Below are 23075 nucleotides of genomic sequence, written 5' to 3' on the forward strand. Positions count from 1 at the left end.
CCTGTGACTACCCCCTTCCTGTGCCCTTCTTAACTATGCACTCCTGTCTGTCCAGCTTTCCCTCTTTGTGAATGCTGCCCCATGGCTGATTGCTCTAAGGGGTGTTACCTCCCAAGAGTAGGTGGTTGCATGAGATACCATCTTGCTCCAGCACTAGTATCAAAGTTCAACAAGACAGAAAATAACAAATGCTGGCGAGGTTGTGGAGAGATTGGGACTCTCATACACTGCTGGTGGGACTGTAAAATGGTACAACCATTGTGGAAAGCAGTATGGCGATTCCTTCAAAAGTTGGAAATACAAATACCATTTGACCCAGCCATCCCATTACTAGGTATATACCCTAAAGAAGTGAGAGCCATAACAAGAACAGATATATGCACGCCGATGTTCATCGCAGCACTATTTACAATAGCCAAAACTTGGAAACAACCTAGATGTCCAACAACTGAGGAATGGATAACCAAACTTTGGTACATTCAGACAATGGAATACTATGCAACGCTAAAGAATAATGTAGAATCTGCAAAACACCGCATAACGTGGATGAACTTGGAGGACATTATGCTGAGCGAAATAAGTCAGTCACAAAAGGACAAATATTGTATTAGTCCATTATTGTGAAAGTTAAGGAAAGGTTTATATATTGGAGGACATTTTCTTTGTTGGTTACCAGGGGTGGGAGGGAAGGGGAGGGAATGCTGTTAGATAGATAGAGATAAATATTGATTTGGGTGAAGAGAAGGGCAATGTACCAAATGTGAGTGACCAATATGGCAGCATTGAGGATGAGAAAGACAGAGAGAGTTACATGGGCAGTACAAACAACAAATATGAACCCCTTTGTAAATACAATACTGAGTTGTCAATGAAAGCAAACATGGGTATAGGGACGGATAGATGGGTGAACAAGCTAAACAATTATGTATGTCTAAATGGAGAGTGTATCCAAGATCATATACAGGGTTGGCAGACAATGGGCCTCTCAGGGTGCAGAAGAGTATGAAGGGATGGACACTGGGAGGAGGTAACTATGGGGAGGAAGTGGGAGGGGAGCTGCTGCATTGTAAATTTTGGTCAATGACATGAGACAAAGTATATGTGAACTGCTGTATGAAAAGTGAATTTACTCTGTAAATCTTCACCCAAATCCTAAAAAAAAAAAAGTTAATATTTGGTAAAATTAAAGTTGCATTGTTCTGTCTGAAAAAAAAAAAAAAAAAGAGTAGGTGGTTGCATCACCCTGGGGTAGGTGTTCTGTATATAGGTCTTTCTGCTGCTGGGCTGAGAGCCAATCCTTGGGAGCAAGTCCAATGCTAAGCCTGAAAGGTAACCCGGGGCCACAGTCTTAGGGGTACCACCAGACTCCATCTGACCAGTAATTCTGGTCATTTTTGTGTTTTTGAATTCTGTTCCACATTTTCCCTCCCACTCTATCCAGGATCTCCAGTTTTGATCCCTTTCTGAGTGGTTGGCATTGGTAGCCAGGCACCATCTAGTTCTTTTGGTCTTGGGGTCCATCACAACCTTGGACTGTTTCCAGATGCCCTTGATTTTCTTCACGCTTCTTTGCTTCAGATGAGGAGAGACCAACAGTTGTTATCTTAGATGGCTGCTTGGAAGCTTTTAAGACCCTAGTTGCTACTCAGTAAAGTAGGTTGAGTAACCAGATTTTTATGTACTATATTGTGCTAACAGCCTAGCCATGAAAGCATCAGTGCCCATCTCCAAAAAGACCATTTCCCCAGACCCCTCAGTCTGGCCACCCACATGGGGAAAAAGGGGTGCTCTAGCCTCACCCTGCCACCCTAGCTGGAGTCAGGGAGCTCCTTCAACCTCTGATGTCACAGAAGGCATGGGGGAGGGCAGAGGTGACCAGAGACTGGCAGGCAGTTGGGCAGTGTGGCCTCTAAAGGTTGGCAATTGGCTGCAGAGGTGCACAGGCTAGTTATTCCCAAGCCTGGTTGAGCTTTGGCCAGAAGCTAGGCACAGGCACAGGGTGGGAGAGGAGGGGGCTCCTCTTTCCACAGAGGGGGTTTGGGCAAGGGCAAGAGACCTTGGGTGGATGCCAGGTGGCAGTTCTGTGCCCACTGCTGGAGTCATGGGCTGCTGATGGAGATAGTGATGGTCTGAAGGTAGGCCTGGACAGAGCAAGGCTGGAGCATAGAGGTAGGATAAGGAGGAACAGAACAGGTGCAATCCACAAAGAGCACTGAGCACAGGGTCCAGAGAGGGGATGTCACCACTGCTGGAAAATGGCCACTCCAGCTCAGAGAACATTATGCCTTCCAGAGGAACAGAGTGTCCTCACACACGCCTACCCTCAAGGATGGCCAGAATGGAGGCCTAAGGCAGAGAGGCTCAAGCTTTCACCACCTCCATGAGAGCCAGTCCCAGGCCCCAGAGTGGGCGGGCTGCCCGGCGAGTAGCCAGGGTTAGAGGTGGTGACTGTAACCCCACACCTTCCTAGGCCATGTCCCCAAGCCAGGCAGCACCTCCAGGAGGGCTGAGATAGGATGGGATGCCAAGTCTCCCCGTGGCCTCCCTCCCAGGGAGGGTTCAGAAAAAAGACGTGAGGACCATCTGCTGGGCATGGCATGGGTGACCGACTCCTCTGAGGATGTCAGTGTGTGTGCCCAGGGCAGCCTGACCCCAGGGCCACCTGTACTCTAGGTCAGAAGGGTCCTGGCAGGGAGGAGTGTTCCCTGCTGGTTTCCAGGATCCAGGGGTCAAGGGCATAGGCCCCTCTGGGTGGTGCCTGTGTGACAGCAGGAAAGCAAGTGCTTATTGGCAGGAGCTGGCTTGGAAAGGCAGGGACATCAGGGAGTAATTCACAGGTCCTCAGTTTTCCCACCTAGAATTGAATTCATGCTGCAATCCTGGCAACTCTGCAGGAAAGGACTCATTGGACAAGGGGCTGAAACATTTTTATTAAATGTTATTAGAGGCCTTTCAGGATCAGACATAGAGAATGCCAAAGGGGAGTTCTGTTTTAAGTTGAACACATCCCCAAAATCTCACGCTCAGTCAAGGTGCATCAGAAAGGAGTTGTTCTTCAGAACGAGGACAGATACAATCAATTCAAAAAGGTTACAGATCTCTTACCACATGGCTGCAGAACCCAGCCTTGGGGACCCTGGCAGAAGGGACAGAAGACTCTCACCATACTGGGCCCTGCAGAGAAAGGGCGTCCCTCGGCCACGATAACCCAATCACTTCATGGAGTGAATGACCTGCCTGTGACCCCTGGTCTGCAACGTGGCCAGAGTCCCAGCCTAGGGCAGCAGCTGTGCCACCACCTGGGGAGGGCTTCCACAGGGCTCCAAATGAACAGCAACCACGCCAAGAAATGGCAAACCAGAGCCATCAACAAACACTGACGTCTGGCAGGTTTGGAGGGAACACAGACAAGGAAGATTGTCACTCCCAGTGGACAAACGGAGAGGTTCATAGGGACTTGCATCACTGGTGATGGCTTGCCAAGGTGGCCCAGCCCTTGTCTCACAAAGCTGACTGAATGGATTCTACTACAGATTACAAAAACTATCCTTTGTTAGTCAAAGACTATGGAACAATAAACAAATAGCGTCACTGAAACAAGTTTTTACTATTTCAGCCAGATCTTAAGGCAGGGAGGTCAGTAAAACCACCCACTGTGTTGCTGGCTGGGTCTCCCCTGACCCAGAACACTCAGACTCCAGGGAGGGGTGTGTGTGTGCATATGTTGTACACACACACACACACACACCCCCAGACCCGCTGACAGCCAGAAACTGGAAATCTCTGAAACACAAAATGTGCAAGAGCCATGTGTCTGGCATGTGTACTCTATGGTTTTGGGCTTCATATTCAAGCCCTGTGGGATGAGTTACAATCAGGACCGTCCTTGTCACCCTCTCCCAGCCCAGTGACAGTAGTGGTGACGGAGCTGCATGCCTACAGGATCCGCCACACCACCCCCGAGCATTCACACCGCAGGAGGAAAACGACCTCACCAAGCCTAAGCCAAGATTTTTTTTTTTTTTTTAATGAAAACATTAACGGTTCACTGCAAAAGTGGAGATCATCATGTCATTCGAGGTTCTGGAGCTCACAATTGGCAGTGAGAGTGAGACAGGTGTGTACTGTAGCAAATCAGTTCTGAACATAAGTAAGACGCGTCACATAGCTTCACAGTGCACAACGCGAGTCACACCGGCCACAATCTATGCTCCCGGTTAGGAGGGCTCTGTGCCATGTGTCCACACGACTTCAGAGCATTCTCAACAGCCAGCTCCTCCAGTAAAACAATTTCATGAAAAGCATCAGAACAACGGCTTCGGCATTTTGGCATCGTGAAGGCAGTTTAGGCATACGACAACACAGGATCACAACAGACCATCCGAAAGACTGAGCAGAGAGTATACAGCTTAAAAAAATACGGAGGTGAAAATGTCATGAATAATTTAACGTCATTACATAGAAACCTCTTTAAAATAGGCAAAATTAACTGCAAAATCTCTGACAAACAGCTGCTGGCATCCAAAGTGGGGGCCTGGCTGGTCAGCGGATCACAGTTATATGGGATGCGGAGAAGTCCAGGTCTGTCTTAGAAGGGTATACCACCTTCAAGGTCCCTTCCATGTCCAACACCCGGACCTGTTCTACGACCAGCAGGGAAGTCCCACTGTTTTCAGCACTTCGGTTAGTTCTGGGGTCCGGAAATTGTCCAGGAACTGTATCAACTTCAGTATCTGAGAGCGATTCTTCCTCTTTATTTTCTAAAGTGTATTTGTTGATTTCTGCCATTTTCTGCAAATGAAAAATGCCTTTTGAATCTAGAGATGACAGGTAACCTGGGGAGGAGATACTACTCTGGGCCCAATGAAGCAACAGCAAGCGGCTGCCGCACAGGAACTACAGTGGGGACACTGAGCAGCAACTGTCCTTGTGGCTCAGAAGTCTGCTTCTGATGACAGGAGACTGCTGTCTGGGCTTACTCACCAGAATGAGGGCATCCATGATGTCCTTGCATATCTGCAGACTAGCAGCACTTGTTACTTCCAAAAACAAGTCAGAAGTCGTTTTTTTAATCTTAAACAAAAAATCAGAAAGGTTTCAGGAAACAACAAAGTTATCAAAAAGCAGACATGAGCAACTGCAACATTTAATCTGAAGAAAAATCTGTACAAAATTTGTGTAGTCTGTATTACACAATATGGGACTGTTTTCCTAAAGAAAAACACACTGGAATCCTGTACATGTGACACTTCTTGGTGCCTCACCCACTGGACATGGCGACATGCAGCCCTGAAGACCTGTGTGCCCTAGTCCTGAGCACACCCCAGTCCTGAGTGCACCCCTTTCCTGTCTGTGCATTCTATCATGCACACCTTGTGTGACTGCATGTGGGGACCCCCCCATACCTTCGTCTTCTCACTGTTGGTGATAGGCGGGAAGGAAATCACATCGCCGTCTGCGTCCACGAGACAGGGGTAGTTGTCTTTTCCATCCAATAAGTGAAGGTATCTGTGCAGAGAGAATACAAGTCAGAGTCATAGCACACATACCGAGAGACCACACACTACACTTTACCACAGCACACTACTGCACAAGTGGAACGTCTGTGGACAAACTAGCTGTGAGCTCATGGCACACGTCTATTGTGCTTCAGAGAACAGTGTTCCAAAACCGACATTCACATGCAAACAGCAGCAGGGCTAGTTACACACGATCAAAAGGGTGAGCGGGAGCAGGCCCCAGGATCTCTGCCGGGCAGCATGTTCTAGTAACATGTGGGTCTGCATAAAATGCAACACGCTAGCAACTGGGACAAACTGAAATCTCATGCTATGGCCAGGTTTCAGTTTTCCTGATGCTACTGGGTGATGGCATCTCATAGGTAGTGGTGATGAGGTGAGGAAGCATCACCTTACTTGGTTTAACTCCAACCACCAGCCTCCTCCTCTGCACTACTACTAATACCTCCTGGTTTTCACTGAGGAATCACCCTACCTCCCCATGCGTCAGGGCCCAGAGGAGCCCATCGAGACAAGAGATGGTTACCATCACTTCCCTCTGACCCATGCAAGACTCTGTAACAACACTGAAGTTCAGGGAGCGTTCTGGTTTTCTTTTATATAACCACAGGGACAAGTTTTCAATTTCTAGTCACTTTAGGAGTTTGGTCAGTAGCAAGTGAGTTAAACTGAAGATGGCAGGCTGTGCTCACTCCTCTTGAGAGTGGTGTGCGTGGTGCTGCTGGCACACCTCCGAGGACACCGAGGGCCACACACACTCTCCTCTTATACCATGGCCACCAGTCTCTCTCTTCACAGGGCCCGCTGTGGGCAGAGGCTGACTGACCTGTGCAGGCCTGACACATTCTGCCTCCTCTTCTGCTTCCTCTGCTCTTCAGCCTCCAGCTGGAGCTGCCGCACCAGATCCTTGGCCTTGATCTCTCGCCGGCCCAATGGGACAATCTATCAGGGCAGAAAACTGCAGTCAACCTTTATGAAGACAGACCTGCAGTAGGATGACAGCCGCAAACCCGCCTGTCCTATGGACTCTGGTTTTAAACACGGATGACCACTCTCTGCTGTCCTGCGTCATCTCTGGGGCAGCAAGGGAGACCCAGGAGAGCTGGCGATTCCAAGCGGGAATCAAGCTGACCAAGGGTGGACCTGACCTCATCACCACATGGTCACCCGACAAGCTGGCACACTGGGTGCCACCAGGGGTCACTTTTGGGGACATGGATGCCCAAATACTCAAGTATCTTTGAAACCAAGCTTAACCTTTATCAGCTCACACACACCTGAGTTTCTGCAGACCTGCAGGAGGCCAAGGCAGGCGTGAGCTCTGCATCAAGGTTTGCATAGCGGATACCTAGGGACCGCCACCATCCTGGGAACCCTGGCACCCTGCCCAGGTCCAGCAGACACAAGCAGGACTATAAAGGAACCACTCACACAAAAACTAACTCCAGGCCAGACGTTATGCAACTGGGCCCAAATCTGGCTAAACATGGGTGAATGTATGAAGGAAATGACTTTCAAATTACTACCTCCTTTGGATGAGCAGTATTCAAATAGTTAAGCAATTGCTTTCCAAAGTAAGTGCACACCTGACCCGTGTTTATTTATGTGAACATATTTTATGTGGTGGCAAGTTTTACTTTAACAGTCTAACTCAATCATTATTGGAAGCTCTGTACATCCACACAGACGGTTTCTGGAAAACCTTGAAAGGTAGAGCCTCAGCTCCCAGCCAAGGAAGCGGCAGTGTGGGGCACCTTGAGGTCCTGGGGCAGCCGGGCCCCGTACAGCAGTGGCCCCCGGATGGCCTTGAGGTCGTGGGTGGCAATGGTTGCTGCTGTCCTCTTCTCACAAAGGTCCTCGTGGAGCTTTGTCTAAAACACAAGGCCAGAGCATCCGTGAATCTCAGCATGCCCAGGAGTGGAGAGGTGTCTGCACAGGTCCTGGGCCTGACCTGCGCACGTGGGGCGCCTTCATTGCTTGTTCTTCATCACCCAGAGCCTCATCACTCACCTCTACCAACGGCTCCTCCTGGGGCTCTCTCCTTTGCCTCGCTAACCAAGTACTTATTCCGTGGACTCATTCAGGAAAACTATTTTATCTGTTCATCAGCACAATTTCTCCTTTCTCTAATTCTAGAACACAATATGTGAAATTTCGAAGAACTGATCAAGAACTAAAATTTATAACTAAATAAGCAAAAGTATGACTTAAAAAAGGTGGGGACCAGGTCTGCTGGTCTGATAGAGCCTGGTGGAACCACTGAGACTATGGCCTCTAGCTGCCCTTCAGGTCTGGAATTGAACCCACATCTGTGGTTTCCAGCCAAACAAAATACAGGCATGTGCGTTAAACATTTACCTCTCCTTGGAGAGAAAAATCATGAGAGAAAGATGGGCTGCTTATGCACAGGGAGACAGCTCAGGGGCCAGGAGTGTATAGAGGGATGGACACTGGGAAGAGGTAACTATTGGGAGGAAGTGGGAGGGGAGCTGTTGCATTGTGGTAAACTGTGGTCAATGACATGAGACAAAGTATATGTGAACTGCTGTATGGAAAGTGAATTTGCTCTGTAAATCTTCACCCAAATCACAATTAAAAAAAAAAAAAAAAAATGATTTTAATTAAAAAAAAAAAAAAAAAAGCCATTGAATCACCCCTAACTCACGGCTAGCCCGTATGTATCCCTGTGCTCCACAGGTTTTCAATGGCTCGTTTTTTGGAAGTAGACCTCTAGGCCTTGCTGTCAAGGCACTTCTGGGAGGACTCGAACCCTCAACATCTCAGTCAGCAGCTGAGCATGTTACCCACCTGCACTACTCAGCAACTGATGGTTTTAATACTGTCACATATACATATATAAATAAGAGTGCCATTTGAGGCAGAAACCAGAAAATCTACCAGGATCAGAAAATCCAAGAAATTCAACCAACTTCCAATTTCAATAAAACTATCTTCACAAGTATGCAGCCACTCTCCTGACCTAGGCAGGATTGTATATGGAACAGATCACGGGTCTGGATGTCTGTTAAAATGGGGCACCCCTTCCTGGAGCCATGGAGGCTACATGAAACCCCTGAAACTACTGCCCTGAGATAATCTTTACACTTAAACCAAAATATCCCCTGAAGTCTTGTTCAAGCCAAAGGACCAGTTCAGCTTAACCGGGGAAAATACCTGCCTCGGGCATGGTGCTCTTTGAAGAACTATCTGTGGGATCAAAGTGACAACAGCAACTGGAAAGATTAGACAGGACCCTTAGGGGGCAGTGAGTTCACTGTTAATGAGGGTGGAACAACTCAGAAAAGGGGGGTGAGAGGGGTTGCCCAACTCAAGGAATGTCATCAATATCACTGAACTGTTTGTTTATGCAGGAACTGTTGAACTGGTGTATGTTTTGCTGTGTGTATCCTCAACAGTAACAAAATAGACAATTTTTTTTTCCCCACAAAGGAGGGAGCATTCTTGATTTTTTAACAATATACCTCTTCTGACAGCTCTTACTCCCCACCTGAGGATGATGGCACATGAACTCACGCACAAAACATGGCATGGGGCACATCCCCTCACACCATCCCCTCCAGCACCCGCTGAGCCGTACCCTGCCTCGCTTCCATTCCCAGTGAGGAAACCAAGGCACACAAAGCCAAACCCTGTGCTCCACTTCCTCCTCATTAACACACCCTCCTCATTCCCGCCCACCACGCCCCCCAAGCGTTCCCCTATCTAGCTACAGACACTAGCCTGCATGGACCCTACCTGGGCGGTGAGGAAGCGCTTGAGTGCATTTCCAGCCTGCAGGTCCATGCCTCTCACGACGGCACCCACAATGAAGGGTCGCACATCCCTGACCTCGGGCTGCACGCTCACCATCAGGGGCGCGGGGTTCTCAGAGACGTGCAGGACCCTGACCAGCAGCCTTTGCGCAGCTTCCAGCTCCCTCTCCTCCCCATCGCCGCCCTCCCTCTTCTGTTTCCTCTCCCTCTTTTTCTTCCTGCTCTCCTCCTTGTCGGCACCCTCGGCCTTGGCTCGGCCCTTCCCACAACCCCGGCCACCGACGCGCAGGTACTCCAGGATAGACTTGGTCTGGCAGCCGTTCACCATCTTCTCCAGGCGCTTGTCCCTCAGCTTGTTCCCCTCAAAGTGGATCTCCTTGAGCTTGGGGCAGTCGGCCAGCGCAGCTGGGATCTCACTCAGCTGGTTGTTGGAGAGGTCCAGCGTCTGGGAGGACAGAGCAGGGACAAGTCAGACTATTAGGCTTTGGGACATGGTCAGGGATGTGTGGACCTTCATCGTGGGTGCCAGTGGTCTCATCTCAAGAGACATGTCAAAGAACATTGACACTCAGCAAGAGGCCCCCATTTTCGTCTAAGATGCCTCCCAGGAGCTGCAACTACAACAAAAGGAGATCAGGCTTCCTGCTACATTATGCACCTGCACACACAGCCAGTTCTACATTGCATCTCATCACCAACACTCTCCTCACTGATGACATCACAAGCCCAAAGAAATCTGCTAATGGGAAGGGGTGAACTATGCTGTTCTTGTTAGTCTATTCAATGACCCCATGTGACAATGGAGAACTGCCTCATAAAAACTTCTAGGCTGTAATCTTTATGAAAAGGAGCCCTGGTGGTTCAATGGTTAAACACTTGGCTGCTGATTGTAAGGTTGGCATTTTGAACCCATCAGCTACTCAGTGGGAGGAAAGACCTGGCAATTTGCTCCAGTAAAGATTACAGCCTAAGAAGTCCAAGGGGGCACTTCTCCTCTGCCTTATGGTGTGGCTATCGGTCAGAACTGACTTGATGGCACAGAACAACCACCATTTTTATGAGAGCAGACCTCCTGGTCTTTTCTCCTGTAGAAGTGCTGGGTGGGTTCAAACCACCAATCTTTTAGCTAGGGGCCAAGGGCTCAACTTTACCACCAGGGTTCCTTTAGCAATGAGCAGTTAAGAACACTTGCTATTGAAATATTTTTCATATTCAAACATCTTACTCTTTGTGATAGTTGGAGCTGTGAGTCAACTTGGCTGGACCCCAGTTCTGTGTGGTTGCTCCCATGATGGGATTGGATGACTGTGTTCTCTCTCTCTCTATAAGCTTTGCTGGTTTTTGTTTCTCTAGAGAACCCAGTCTAACATACTCTCCTTGCTCAGTTACAAGTTCCCTGATGGTAACAATTACAGCAAAATTTCTGACCAATCATTAGGTTAAGGGGAAAAGGATAAATGAGGGACGGGTGCAAAGCTTGGTTATGAAACGTGAACTTGCTTCAGAAATAGTAAGTACTTCTTTAGGTTGAGAATGGGCGCTCTGGTGGCATAGTGCCTAAGGCATTTGACTGCTAACCAGAAGGCTGGTGGTGCAAACCCACCAGCCACTCCCCAGAGGGAAGGTTGGGCAATCTACTTCCATAGTGATACCACCTCAGAAACCCAAGATGGGGTCTCTATGAGTCGGATCCAACTCGTTGGCAGTGGGTTTAGGTTGAGAAACAGGTTCCCTACTAAACGGTACAAAGTTATTATTATTTTTAATTTAAATAAGCTAAAAAGAAGCATACAGCAAAGTCAGCAAATAACATCCCTATTCTTGCTGAAATTCAAAGTCACCAGCAATATGCAGCATTCCCATTTTTCATGTGAGAATGAAAAGGGCAAACTGTCTTTCAACACAAGAGGGGTTCTCAGCCCTTCCTATGACCCAGAAGGGTCAGGACCCTGCTGTGTCATAAAGATGCTCAGGACGTGGTCCGCCTACATTAAAGAATCTTCACCTATCCGTGATCAGACTCTGACACGACACCAGGTGCCACTGTTGTTGTTGTTGTTATGTGCCATCGAATCAGACGCGATTCATAGCAACCACTCCTTGGGTTTCTGAGGCAGTATCACTATGGAAGTAGATTGCCCAACATTCCTTCTGAGGAGTGGCTGGTGGGTTTGAACTGCCAGCCTTCTGGTTAGCAGTCAGGCACCTTAGGCACTATGCCACCAGAGCTCCTTAGGTGCCACTGGCATCCCTGAATTGATGACAAGATCAAAGCAGCCACCTCACATACTCAGAGGGCAGCTTCCTAGAACCTGGGCAGGAGGTGGAGGGGTAGGGTGGGCAGGGACTAATCTGATTGGTCAGACTCCAGGACACTGAGGAGTCACCTGCACTAGCAGGTGGGGGTTGTAAAGTTACTGTGACACTGGTGGGTACACTATCTTGTCTTCTTCTTTCAAGTGGTTCCAAAGAGAAGATCAATGATTAATTGCCAATACCAACTATTAAAACTCTTTTCTTACTCAAACATCTCTCTTCTTGCTCGATTACAATTTCCCTGCTGGTAACTGCAGCATTCCTACAGCTCAGTCCTTATGTAGGAGGGAAAAGTTAACAAGGGACGAGGGCCTTTTCCAGCCACCTCCCCTCGGCTCTCTTTCCAGTGACTGGGTCAGCAGCAACAGCCTTGGACAGGGGCCACCAGGCACTGACAGTCCCTGGCTTCTTTCTCGTTTCCTCCAGGGCCAGTGGGGAAGCTCTGGACTGGCCATGTTCCACACTGCTAGGAGCTGACCCTTGGGGGGCTGGAGGAAACCGTGTTACCTGGTTTGGGGAGTGAGCCTGTGCCCAGAGAGCTGGCAGGTGAAGGCAAGGTCAGAGGAGGGCCAGGGCTCTGGTGGTTGTCAGGTGATGATGTCGGCTCAGCCCTCACCTATCTGGCTGCATCCTGACTCACAGACGCCAGCACCATGGGCCCCTCACTGGTGGCCCGTGTGGGCTCTGCACACCAAAGCACACATTCCCATACGGTCAGCTTGCCAAGACAAGAGCCCTAACCACAACCGGATGGGAGAGCCCGGTCCTCAGGCTGAACCCCAGTGGGCAGCAGCTTCTATTCATGGGCAGGAAAGACGAGCAGGGGCCCTTATGACTCCAAGTCTCTGCTAGTGTGAAGGATGATTTTAACGGAATTCCACAAACCTCAAGTTATGAAGGATACAAAAAAGGAAATGCCTGGAATTCTCTGGCTTGAGCAATGGGGTCTGCCCAGAAGCAGAGAAAGTGCCATGGTGTGAGAAAGAGGGTGTCCCAGTCTGGTGAGCGGACAGAACAGCAGTGGGTGCACTGTCAGAGGGGGTAGAACCTCAAGGAGTGGGAGCCTCTCCAGAACAGGCTCTGATCAAACAGGGTCTAATCAAAGGGAGCAGGGGACATGCACTCCTCTAGGACACGGGGAAGCAGCCACTCTAAGACACAGAACCAGATTTCACCTACAAAGACTGTAGCACCCAAAGCAAAGGGAACATGGAGTCCTCCAGGCACATGTAGTAGTCTTCAGTTTAACAGTGCAGTCTTCAGTTACAGCAAACCCCACAGAAGCACCTCCTAAGGAGTACTGAATAGAAACCTGAGTTAATACAAAAAATTATTTGTGCCTCTCCAGGACTTTTTCCACTTTGAATGTGGGACTGGGTAAGGCAGCCTAAGGGGACTGGGGGTGCCAATGAATGACCTCCTGGTATCCCACCACCTCAGTGTGGCCTGCAGTTCCTCCCACCAAGCAGCAGGGTGCTTCCTCAGCCCCTGAGTCTGGGCTGGCCTGGTGGTGCTTTTTACTAACTCACAGCCCACGTACAGGAAGCCTGCTCGGCACCCAGGCTTCTAGAGTGCTCTGGTTTTGCTCTTAGAACCTGCCTGTGTCATGAGAAGAAGCCTGGGCTGGTCCAGTGGGCCACATGGTCAGGAGCAAGCCTACCCCAGCCCACCAGCAGGCTGGGAGGGACAGGAAAGGGCTGGTCAGAGGCCATGAGCTGCCTCCATTGTGGTGTGCTCTGCTTAAAAGGCTCTTGTCAAACAGTGTGGGAACTCCACTCCGCTAAAATCTCACTGCTGCAGGAAAACATGGCAGAATGGGATGCTTTTCTTCTACCAAAGAAAAGCAAGTTACTGAAGACCTGGGGACGGCAGCAGAAGAAGAAAAGCAAGGGTTTGGTTGCGGCAGGGGGAGAGGAGCTCTACTGGCACAGTGGCTAAAGTATTCAGCTACTAACCAAAAGGTCACTGGTTCAAATCCATCAGTAGCTCCATGGGTGAAAGATAAAGCAGTTTGATTCCATAAAAATTTATAGACTTAGAAATCCCATGGAGCTGTTCTACCCTGTCCGACAGGGATGCTTTGAGTTGGAACTGACTTGATGGCAGTGGGTTTTTTTTCTTTTATGTGGTGGGTCTGTGCCTCCCAGGGCTCCTGAGTGCTCAGGTGTTCCAAGCATCAACCAGAACCAGACAGCACAGAGCCTGCCATCTGCTAAGGATTCTCCACAAAGGGCAAACAAACGTGTATGGGGACTGGGGATGGGGGTGGGTGGGGGGTGGTGTCTTCTTTCAGCAGCTAGTCACCGAATGAAGGGCATTTCAGAGCAGCAAGCAGTGGCTGCACCCATGGTGGCACCCAGGCCACTCATGACCTGCCTTGGGGTGCTGCGGGAGCACAGAGAAGTGCAAGAGTGGGACATGGGATGTTGAGGGGGCCTTGTCAGAAACACAGAGAACCTGCCAACAAACTTGGAAACCACCCTACACCAATACTGCCCTCAGCCCAGCACTGTGCACCTGTACCAGCAGATCCAATGGGGGAAACGAAAAGTCAATTTCACACAACTATCAATGCTAAAGGGAAGAAGGGAGCCTCAGGGAATCCCCTGAGGTGGGAGGTACAGACATGCAAGACAACAGCAGTGTCCAGCCCTAACCTTCTGACAGAGGTGTGAGCTATGCACTCAGACCCCTAAAGGATATGAGCAGCATCTCTTAGTGGGAGGATTCCTCCCTAAGTGTGGAGTCACTCCCAGCATCTGGTCTGGAGCTGACAGTTTCCTTCTCACTGCTTACCATATTTTTTTGCATATAACGTGCCCATGCATACGATGTGCACACCAAACAAAGGAAACTAACATGCGAGAGGGTTGGTTGCCTGGTTTGCAAAAATAAATTGTATAAAGCATTTCTGTGTTACAATACAGTACTCTCTTCCCACCAGTAACACACACTCTACTGTGACTGATGGCTTACACAGTGACGAAGGGGCTGTATCTAACTCAAGGTCAAAACACAGATTGCATTCCTGAAATATTACTTTTGCACAGAAGTGCTGCTTTTTTGCTATTGGGGAAAGGATCCTAATTCTGTGGCTATGACAAACTTGAGACAAACCAATTCCTCTTTGGAGAAGCTGTCTCAGTTCTAGTGAAGATGGCTCAGGCACCAGCTGCAGAGTGAACCAGCCTTGCCCACATACCCAAGAGAGCCCCACAGTCTCTGACAGCAACTGAGCAAAAGTGGAAAAAAATTTTAACTTCAATTTCTCTTGTCATGGGACAAGAGACTTCAAAATCAAAGTTTAATTTTTCTATGAATCTTAACTATGGAAAAAGAGTTCTACTGGTCGCGTCTTAACAATACCATATATGCTGGGGCCATGCCGACACCCAGCAGTCATCTTGCAACCCTATTCTGCGGGCCACAATGGACAACACAAGTGGCCACGACCCTCAATGGGAACAATAGGAATCTTGGATGGTATGGTCTTTCCACTAATCATTGTATTGTCCTGGCCCATTGCAGAAATTATAGGAATCCGTGTCCCATCCACCTGTGGGGCAAAGAACTTGGTTTGGCCCTTTGGCTCTTGTTTCTGAAAAGAACCAAAGCTATCAAGATGCTTTTTTTCCAAACTAACCTGGCAAGAAGAGGCTACAAAGGACCCACACCTGTCAAACTAACTTCAGGAAGGGAGGGCACCTGCTGTAGTCATGCATAGTCATTCAAGTCCTAATGACTAGGGGACTCCAAACCTTGGAGCAGTCTCCTGGGGCCTCCTGGATCAGTGAGATAATCCAGGCCAGGGGAGGGAGCAGCACATCCCTGGTGCTAGTGGTGGCCCCATGCTGAAACCCTCCCAGACCGCGCCTGATGCATCTCTATGCTCCTGTCATTTCTGATTATAATAAATGGGTAACTGTAAGTATAAGTGGGAGCTCTGGTGGTGCAGTGCCTAAGGCATCTGATTGCTAACCAGAGGCTGGCGGTTCAAACCCACCAGCCACTCCTCGGAAGGAAGGTTGGGCAATCTACTTCCATAGTGATATGCCTCAGAAACCCAAGGAGGGGTCGCTGTGAGTTGGATTCGACTTGATGGCAGTGAGTTTGGTTTTTGGTGGTAAGTATAAGTAACAGACTGTGAATTTTGTGAACTGTTCTAGAGAATTAACAAACCCACAAAGGCAATGAGCCCTGAGGGGTTGGCAATGCAGTCTATTTGTGTAGACTCAGCTCCGGGTGGTAGAGAAAGGCTACATGGGCAGTTGAGGAATAAAGATAAGAGTCCTTCTAGCTTGTAACCCACCAGCCACTCCTCAGGAGAAAGACTAGGCAATCCACTTCCACAGAGAAACCCAAGGCAGGGTCGCCATGAGTCAGGACCAACTCTAGGGCAGTGAGTTTGGTTGGTTTGTTTAGCTTGTGATCTAGTCCCAGGGGATGAGAGAGAATGAGAGAGAGTCCAGCTGGTCTGATTCCTGAACTGGTACAGACTCCTGAGCCTATGGCTGCTCCTTGATGACCTACCCTCAGGTGGCCAGGGATGTTCTGGATAGCTGGGGATGAGGTCTGACCTAACTCTGGGTGGTCAAGGTCAGAGAGAAGAATTGCCATGGAAGTAGCTGATGATAAGTGGAAATGTGGGATGGTGAGGCCTGGATCCACGTCTAGTTAGGAACTGGATTCACGTTGATTATTGCTATGAAGTTAGAGATAAAGGTTGAGCTGCCCACCTTGCCTCTTCTACAATGCAACCGGTAACATCATCTTCACACCATCCCCTCCTCAGCCTCAGAGGGACAATGACACAGGACTGGGAAAAAGCAACATAAAAATGCAAGCAAAAGTGATGTGAGGGTGCCATCTCACCCTTGGCTTACCACCACTCTGGCAGTTCAGCCCACTGGACAACAGAACCAAAGTGAAAGGATGCATGCAAATGAGAAGGGCTATCCAGGTTCTTATTTCTCCACTAAAGAGGAAAGCCACGCTCAGGGAGCCAGAGGCCGGGGCAATGAAGCCATTTTACTGGTAGGTAATTACCTGGAGAGTAAAAAGTACAGCAATGGGATAAGCACCTCTTCGGCATCCTGTTCCAAACAGCTGGAGTGGGAAAGAGTCAGGACATTCACAACAGTCTGAGGAGTCAGCACCATGTGCTGGGGACAAGGGAGGTGAGTGGAACAGAGGCCTTTGCTACTATTACTTTATTGGTCCCCTAAAGAACTACCTCATGAGTAGCAACGGGGATCTTAAAACCTTGCAAGCTGCCATCTAGATGCAATGATGGGCCTCTCCTCATCCAGAGAAAAGAAGAATGAAGAAAACAAAAAATTCACAGAAACAATTAGTCCTAGCAACTGGTACACAATGCAATCCTTAGCATATTGTGAGTCAATCTGAAGCCAGAGTTCTAGCAGCCTCCAGGAAAATCTTTAACCAGAAACTTTTAGTGTCAGTAGTGCTAACAGAACTTTTGTAATTCTAAACACTCCTTAGGGCCTTTATCTGCCCTCCAGTCTCAGCAGGTATCAAGGAACTTCCTCCGAACTCAGCACGCATCACAAAAGCCATCCGGATTCAGCATGTATCAGAGATTTGCGCGACTCCTAAAAGTCTCCCCCATATCTGAGCCGCATCCTCCCTAGATAATATTTTCCTAAGTGAACTTTGGAGCCGGGAGGAGTTTCTTTACGTCCCCCAACATCTTAGATCACTGCCCTGAATCCCTTAGCAACAACCAATCACCTGTACCCTCTCGCCCCGGTGCTGCCCCTCCCCATACTGTTCCATAAATTGGAGAAAGAAACGGGGTACGGGGTCTTTTGCTTAAGCCACTGACCTGGTAAGGGCAGAGACCCTGACTTAAGTTAGCTAATAAACTGTCCTATTGCATTTGCATTGGCGTGGGTTGGCGTCTTCTTCTCTTCCGAAATTCTCCTTTACAGCCTGGGCACCACAGTATAAGACTATGAGACCAGAACTAGATGGTGCCCGGCTACCACTGTCAACCACTCGGAGGGGGATCTATGTAAGAGATCCTGGATAGAGAGGGAGAACAATGTGGAACAAAACTCAAAAATCATTTGGAGGAAAAAAAAAGGGGGGGGGCGGTTTGCTGGTCCGATACAGCCTGGTGGAACCACTGAGACTATGGCCCCTAGCTGCCCTTCAGGTCTGGAATTGAATCCACACCTGTGGCTTCCAGCCAAACAAAACACAGGCATATGAGTTGAACATTTACTTGAGGTAGACACTCTCCTTGGAGAGAACAATCATGGGAGAAAGAAGGGCTGTTTTTGCACAGGGAGACAGCTCAGGGGGCAGGAGTGCATGGAGGGATGGACACAGGGAAGAGGTAACTATTGGGAGGAAGTGGGAGGGGAGCATTGTGGTAAATTGTGGTCAATGTCATTGAAACAGAGTGCTATCCCCTGCCCCCACCTGGATGGGAATAGATAGGTGGACTGGATTTCTCCCAACTATTTCCCCCACCCTGGTTAAGACAGATAATTAGATAAGACCCTGCAGGGGAATAAGTAAACTGGATTACCCCCAACTGCTTTCCCACCAAGGGCAGATGAGTATTCAGTTCCTTAAAGAACTGAATGGAAAACATTCCTTCCTGCAGATGATAGACTTGCTAAAAGTATTTTAGAAACAACTTGTAAATTAACTCTGGCCCCAGAACATAAGGGAACAAAAGTTAATTGCTGACCCTCTCCCCTCTACCCCAGCCCCTAATCAACTGATAACAAGAAACCAGTGACTCTTCACTCATTTCACATTCACGCCCCAAATTCCTCAACCTTTTGTGAATATGCACAACCCCCTCTTCTGAAAAACAAAAACTGTTTTGATGGCATCTTGGGGAGGTAAGATCTGGGTACTATCTACCCCTAACTCCTTGCACTGCTGCTATGCAATAAATAATTTTCTCTCCTCTCAATCTCGGTGTGTAAACTATTTTCGCCTGACTGCGCACCGGGCGTCCGGTAACATCATGAGACAAAGTGAATGTGAACTGCTGTATGGAAAGTGAATTTGCTCTGTAAACTTTCACCCAAATCACACACACCCACACACAAAAGAATATATCACAAATGGGAGGGGGAAAAAAAAAGGAACCACCTCCTGGTATTCCCATTCTTGAAGCTGGACTGGACCTGAGATTACTTAACGTGCCTCCCAGGCGCAACGCGGAAATCAGACCACCCGGCTGGAAAAACCAAGTGGAGATACAGAAAATTCAACAAGGGTCAGTGTTCTAGACCTGCTAACAATTACAGAATATGTTATGTATTAAAGTACATTTGTGAACAAATGTAGGGGGAGCTTAGGCAACAACCCCAGCATCGTGGTCTGGTTGGGGGGGGGGGCCGCAGGGTCCTGAAATGCTTCTAGAGGCGATGACAAAGGAGCTGGCTGTTCCAGCCCAGCAGGAATTTCTAGGCTCAATGCCCTCAGGGGAGGCACGGGGGACAACTGCACCAAAAAGTTCTCTCCGTGACGACTGCAAGTCCCCATCCCGCCCCGCCCGCACAGCCCCACTGACCTTGAGCGAGGCCAGGTGGGCGATGTCAGGGCTGAGCTCTCGGAGGCAGTTGTCTGCAGCTGCCAGTTCGCTAAGCAGGGGCAGCGCTCCGGGTTGGAAAAGCGCGGCGGGGAAACAGTCCAAACAGTTGCCGGTGAGGTTGAGGGTCTGCAGGCGAGGCGCGCAGCGCGCCAGATCGGCGGGCAGCTCGCGCAGTCGGTTGCCGCTGAGATTGAGACTCTGCAGCTGCGGGAGGCCGGGCGGCTCGGCAGGGCCCAGTCCCTGGCCTGGAGGCAGCGCCTCCAATGCATTGCCCGACAGGTCCAGCACCCGCAGAGCGGGCAGCGGCCCGAGCTCGGGGCTCAGGCCCGGCCCCAGCGCGTTACGCCGCAGCACCAAGCTGTGCAGCTGCGGGAGACCCTGTGCCAGACCCGGCCCCGGCTCGCGCAGGCTCCCGCAGCCGCTCACCTCCAAGTAATGCAAGAGCGGCAACGTGAAGAGCCGCGGGGGAAGCCGCCCTCCCGCCGCCCGCACGCGCTCCTCCAGTCCGGGTCCTGTTAGCAGCAGCTCCCGCCGCCTCTCCCGCTCCGCCAGCTCCAGCTCGGGCCAGGCCTCAGACACCGCAGCCGCCATTGCACCACCACTGTCCGCAGAAAACCCCTGGGTGTTTCCGGGTCAGTGTGACGTCACTTCCTGTCCACGCCGGAAGAAACCATGAAGAAAAGGCTCGAATGTTAGAGAGTCAGCAGCGTGTGCTGTAGAGAAGAGAAGAATGTTCTCCCAAATGGAGCCGGGGGCAGAGGCCTAAAAATTCCTCACCTGTCTGTCTTAGTTCGAGACAGGATGGCCAGAAAAATGCCTCCGAGGTCTCGAAACCCACACTGACCACTCGCACCAGGTCAGCCCACCAGGATGCCTTCTGGATCGAGTGTCAAACCTTCAGAGTAGTAGTTCTTACTTGGAATCACCTGCAGATTACAAACTACTGATGCCCGGGTCCCACGTCTAGAGATTCTGAGCTAATTGGTCTGGGCTGTGGCCTGGGCATCGGTATTAAAAAGAAAAAGTTTCCCTGAAGCAGCTTGGGGAAGAATTCGTTATCCTGTCTTATGATCCACTACCCCGGGGCGTTTGGAGTAGGAAATAAGGAGGACTTAATGCCCTGGCTGCTAGCTACTTCGTCTGCGCCTGTTTTCAACAATTCCTCATCCCAGCAGGGTTTTCAGCTGTGTTATTTTGAGATTGCTGAATTTTCATTGAAGTGTAATATGCATACAGAAAATGCACACATTGTAAGTGTACACTCACTGAATTTTGCACAAACTGAACAAATCCATGTAAGCAGAACCTACAACAAGTGACAGGTTATACCAGTCCCTCCAAGAGTTCTCCTGCCCCAAGGGAACAGATGTTTTGATTTTAACAGCACAGGATAGTTTGCCTGTTTTTAGTGTACAATATGTGCTCTTTGGCACCTAGTTTCTTTGGTTGAACATTGTGCCCCTGGGATTCATCCGTTTGAGGATGTGGTTAAACATCTTTTGTGTTACTGTTTAATATTATAAGGCAATTGTGAATGTATGGTATTTTCCCCTTGTTGTTGTTGTTGTTATGTGCCCTCGAGTCAGCCCTGACTCATAGCGACCCCTCCTTGGGTTTCCGAGGCTTTTTGTGCTGCCCTGAACCACCTCTCACCCACAACAAACCCAGAAAAGAAGGATTTTTGTCTTGGTTACTATTGTGGCTGATTCTATCTGTGAGGGGCAAGAATGACTGTCCCAGGCAATGTGAGACATGAGAGAAGGACTTTGAACCTCCTTCCAGCCTGTCCTTTTAGGGCCAGCTACAACTGCCCTCTCTGTCCTACTGAAGCCACACACACCACCAATTCAAAAGAATTTTCAGCCTCCCAGGGATTTCTTTAAAGAATACACACACTGTTGGTGACTTTTAATTCCCAGGAGTTATTTTCCTCCCTGCTGCCTTAGTTCTTCCTGTATAGATTTTTGTGCAAGGATCTAGTGGCTCATGGGATTATAGGACATTTTGACAAATTAGGAACTCTGGCAGCATAGTGGGTAAGACAGCTGGCTGCTAACCAGAAGGTCAGTGGTTCAAACCCACCAGCTGCTCCATGGGAAGACGATGAAGCAATCTACTTCCATAAAGATTTGTAGCCTTGGAAACCCAATGATGGTCTCTATGAATCAGAATTGACTCGATGGCAGTGAGTGACAATCTATAAGAATGGTAAAGGGGGTACAGTAGCCAACACTGGAGAAAACTCAAATGTGCCTCAACAGGAGAATGGATAAATTGTGAGACATTCTAGAAATTAATTGTTGTTATTGTTGTTTGCCATTGAGTAGGACCTGACTCATAGCGACCCCTCCTTGGGTATCCAAGGCAGTATCACTATGGAAGTAGATCGACCCATCTTCCTTCTGAGGAGTGGCTGGTGGGTTTGAACCGCCAGCCTTCTGGTTAGCAGTCAAGTGCATTAGCCACTATGCTACCAGAGCTCCCAGAAATTAATTAGCACATTGAAGATGAATGCTAAGCTACACCTAACAATATAAATGATGATCAACATTTTGTAGAGGGAAAAAGATCACAGAAGAATGCAAATAGTATGATCCCACCTATATAGCTTAAAAAAAAAGTAACACTCGAGAATATATTATTTAGAGTGCATATATATGTGGTTAATCTATGAGGAAAACCAAATGTTGATACGTTATTTCCATAAAGCAAAGTTTTTCATTCCATGTGCATGGAATCATCATGAGACAGGCAACAGCTCAATGGCAGCAACAACACGGAGCAGGAGGGAACATACAGGAACTACTAAAGGGCTGATCAGATCTTGTTTCATAAGGTGAGCTGAAGGTACTTGGCCACTTGTTTTATGCTTTTTCTTTATAGCTTATTCATGTTGTTGTTGTTAAGTGCTACCGAGCTGGTCTGACTCTGTGACCCTATGTACAACAGAACAAAATACTACCTGGTCCTGCACCCTCACAATCATTGCTGTATTTGAGTACATTGTTGCAGCCACTGTGTCAATCCATCTCCTTGAGGATCTTCCTCTTTCTTGCAAACCTTCTACCTTACCAACCATGATGGCTTTCTCCAGGGACAGGTCCCTCCTGATAATATGTCCAAAGTACATGAGACAAAGTTTCATCATCCTTACATCTAAGGGGCATTCAGTCTGTACTTCTTCCAATACCTGTTCATTCTTCTGGCAGTCCATGGTACATTCAATATTCTTCACTAACACCATGATTCATAGGCATCTGTTCCTCTTTGGTCTTCCTCATTCATCACCTAGCATTTGCATGCATGTGAGGTGACTAAAAAGACCATGGCTTGAGTCAGGCACACCTTGGTCCTTAAAGTGACATATTTCCTTTTGAAAAGAGATCTTTTGCAGCAGATTTACCTAATGCAATACCTTATTTGATTTCTATAAATTCTTTGGATGTATTTATTAGTTGATAAAAAGCAACAAAAATTCCATCACCCTTGCAAGTGACCATCTACTTGCAACAATGGGTCTCTCCCTGTCCAAAGCAAAGAAGACTGAAGAAAACCAAAGACACATGGAAACAATTAGTCCAGGGACTAGAAGACCATGTGATCCTTAGCCTATATGACCATGAGCCCAGAAGAACTAGATGGTGCCCAGCTACTACTGTTGAGCATTTGTAGAGGGGTCAGTGCAGGAGATCCTTGATAGAGTGAGAAAATAAAGTGGAACAAAAGTCAAAATCATAAAAAACAAAAAAGACTAGGTTTACTGGTCTGATAGAGCCTGGTGAGACTCCAGAGACTATGGCTTCTAGCTACCATTCAGGTCTGGAACTGAACTCACTCCTGTGGCTTCCAGCCAAACAATAGACAGACATATAGCATGAATATTTACAT

The 23075-nt window shown here is 48.7% G+C and overlaps 1 protein-coding gene across 1 annotated transcript in view; it reads right to left on the bottom strand.

Annotated features, from left to right (window-relative positions):
• Positions 1–4542: 4542 nt before the first annotated feature.
• LRRC47 (leucine rich repeat containing 47) overlaps positions 4543–23075 on the bottom strand; it is a 20887-nt gene continuing 2354 nt past the window's right edge. Inside the window, exons 2-8 of the mRNA XM_007945528.2 lie at positions 19167–19788; positions 9276–9737; positions 7274–7390; positions 6346–6461; positions 5406–5508; positions 4984–5073; positions 4543–4791 (exon numbers count right to left, since the gene is read on the bottom strand). Coding sequence (XP_007943719.2) covers positions 4543–4791; positions 4984–5073; positions 5406–5508; positions 6346–6461; positions 7274–7390; positions 9276–9737; positions 19167–19788 — 1759 coding nt within the window. The remainder of the gene's footprint in view (positions 4792–4983; positions 5074–5405; positions 5509–6345; positions 6462–7273; positions 7391–9275; positions 9738–19166; positions 19789–23075) is intronic.

The sequence above is a fragment of the Orycteropus afer genome, unplaced genomic scaffold (genome assembly GCF_000298275.1).
Source record: "Orycteropus afer afer isolate SDZICR_OR568_19922 unplaced genomic scaffold, OryAfe1.0 scaffold00136, whole genome shotgun sequence".
NCBI lineage: Eukaryota > Metazoa > Chordata > Mammalia > Tubulidentata > Orycteropodidae > Orycteropus > Orycteropus afer.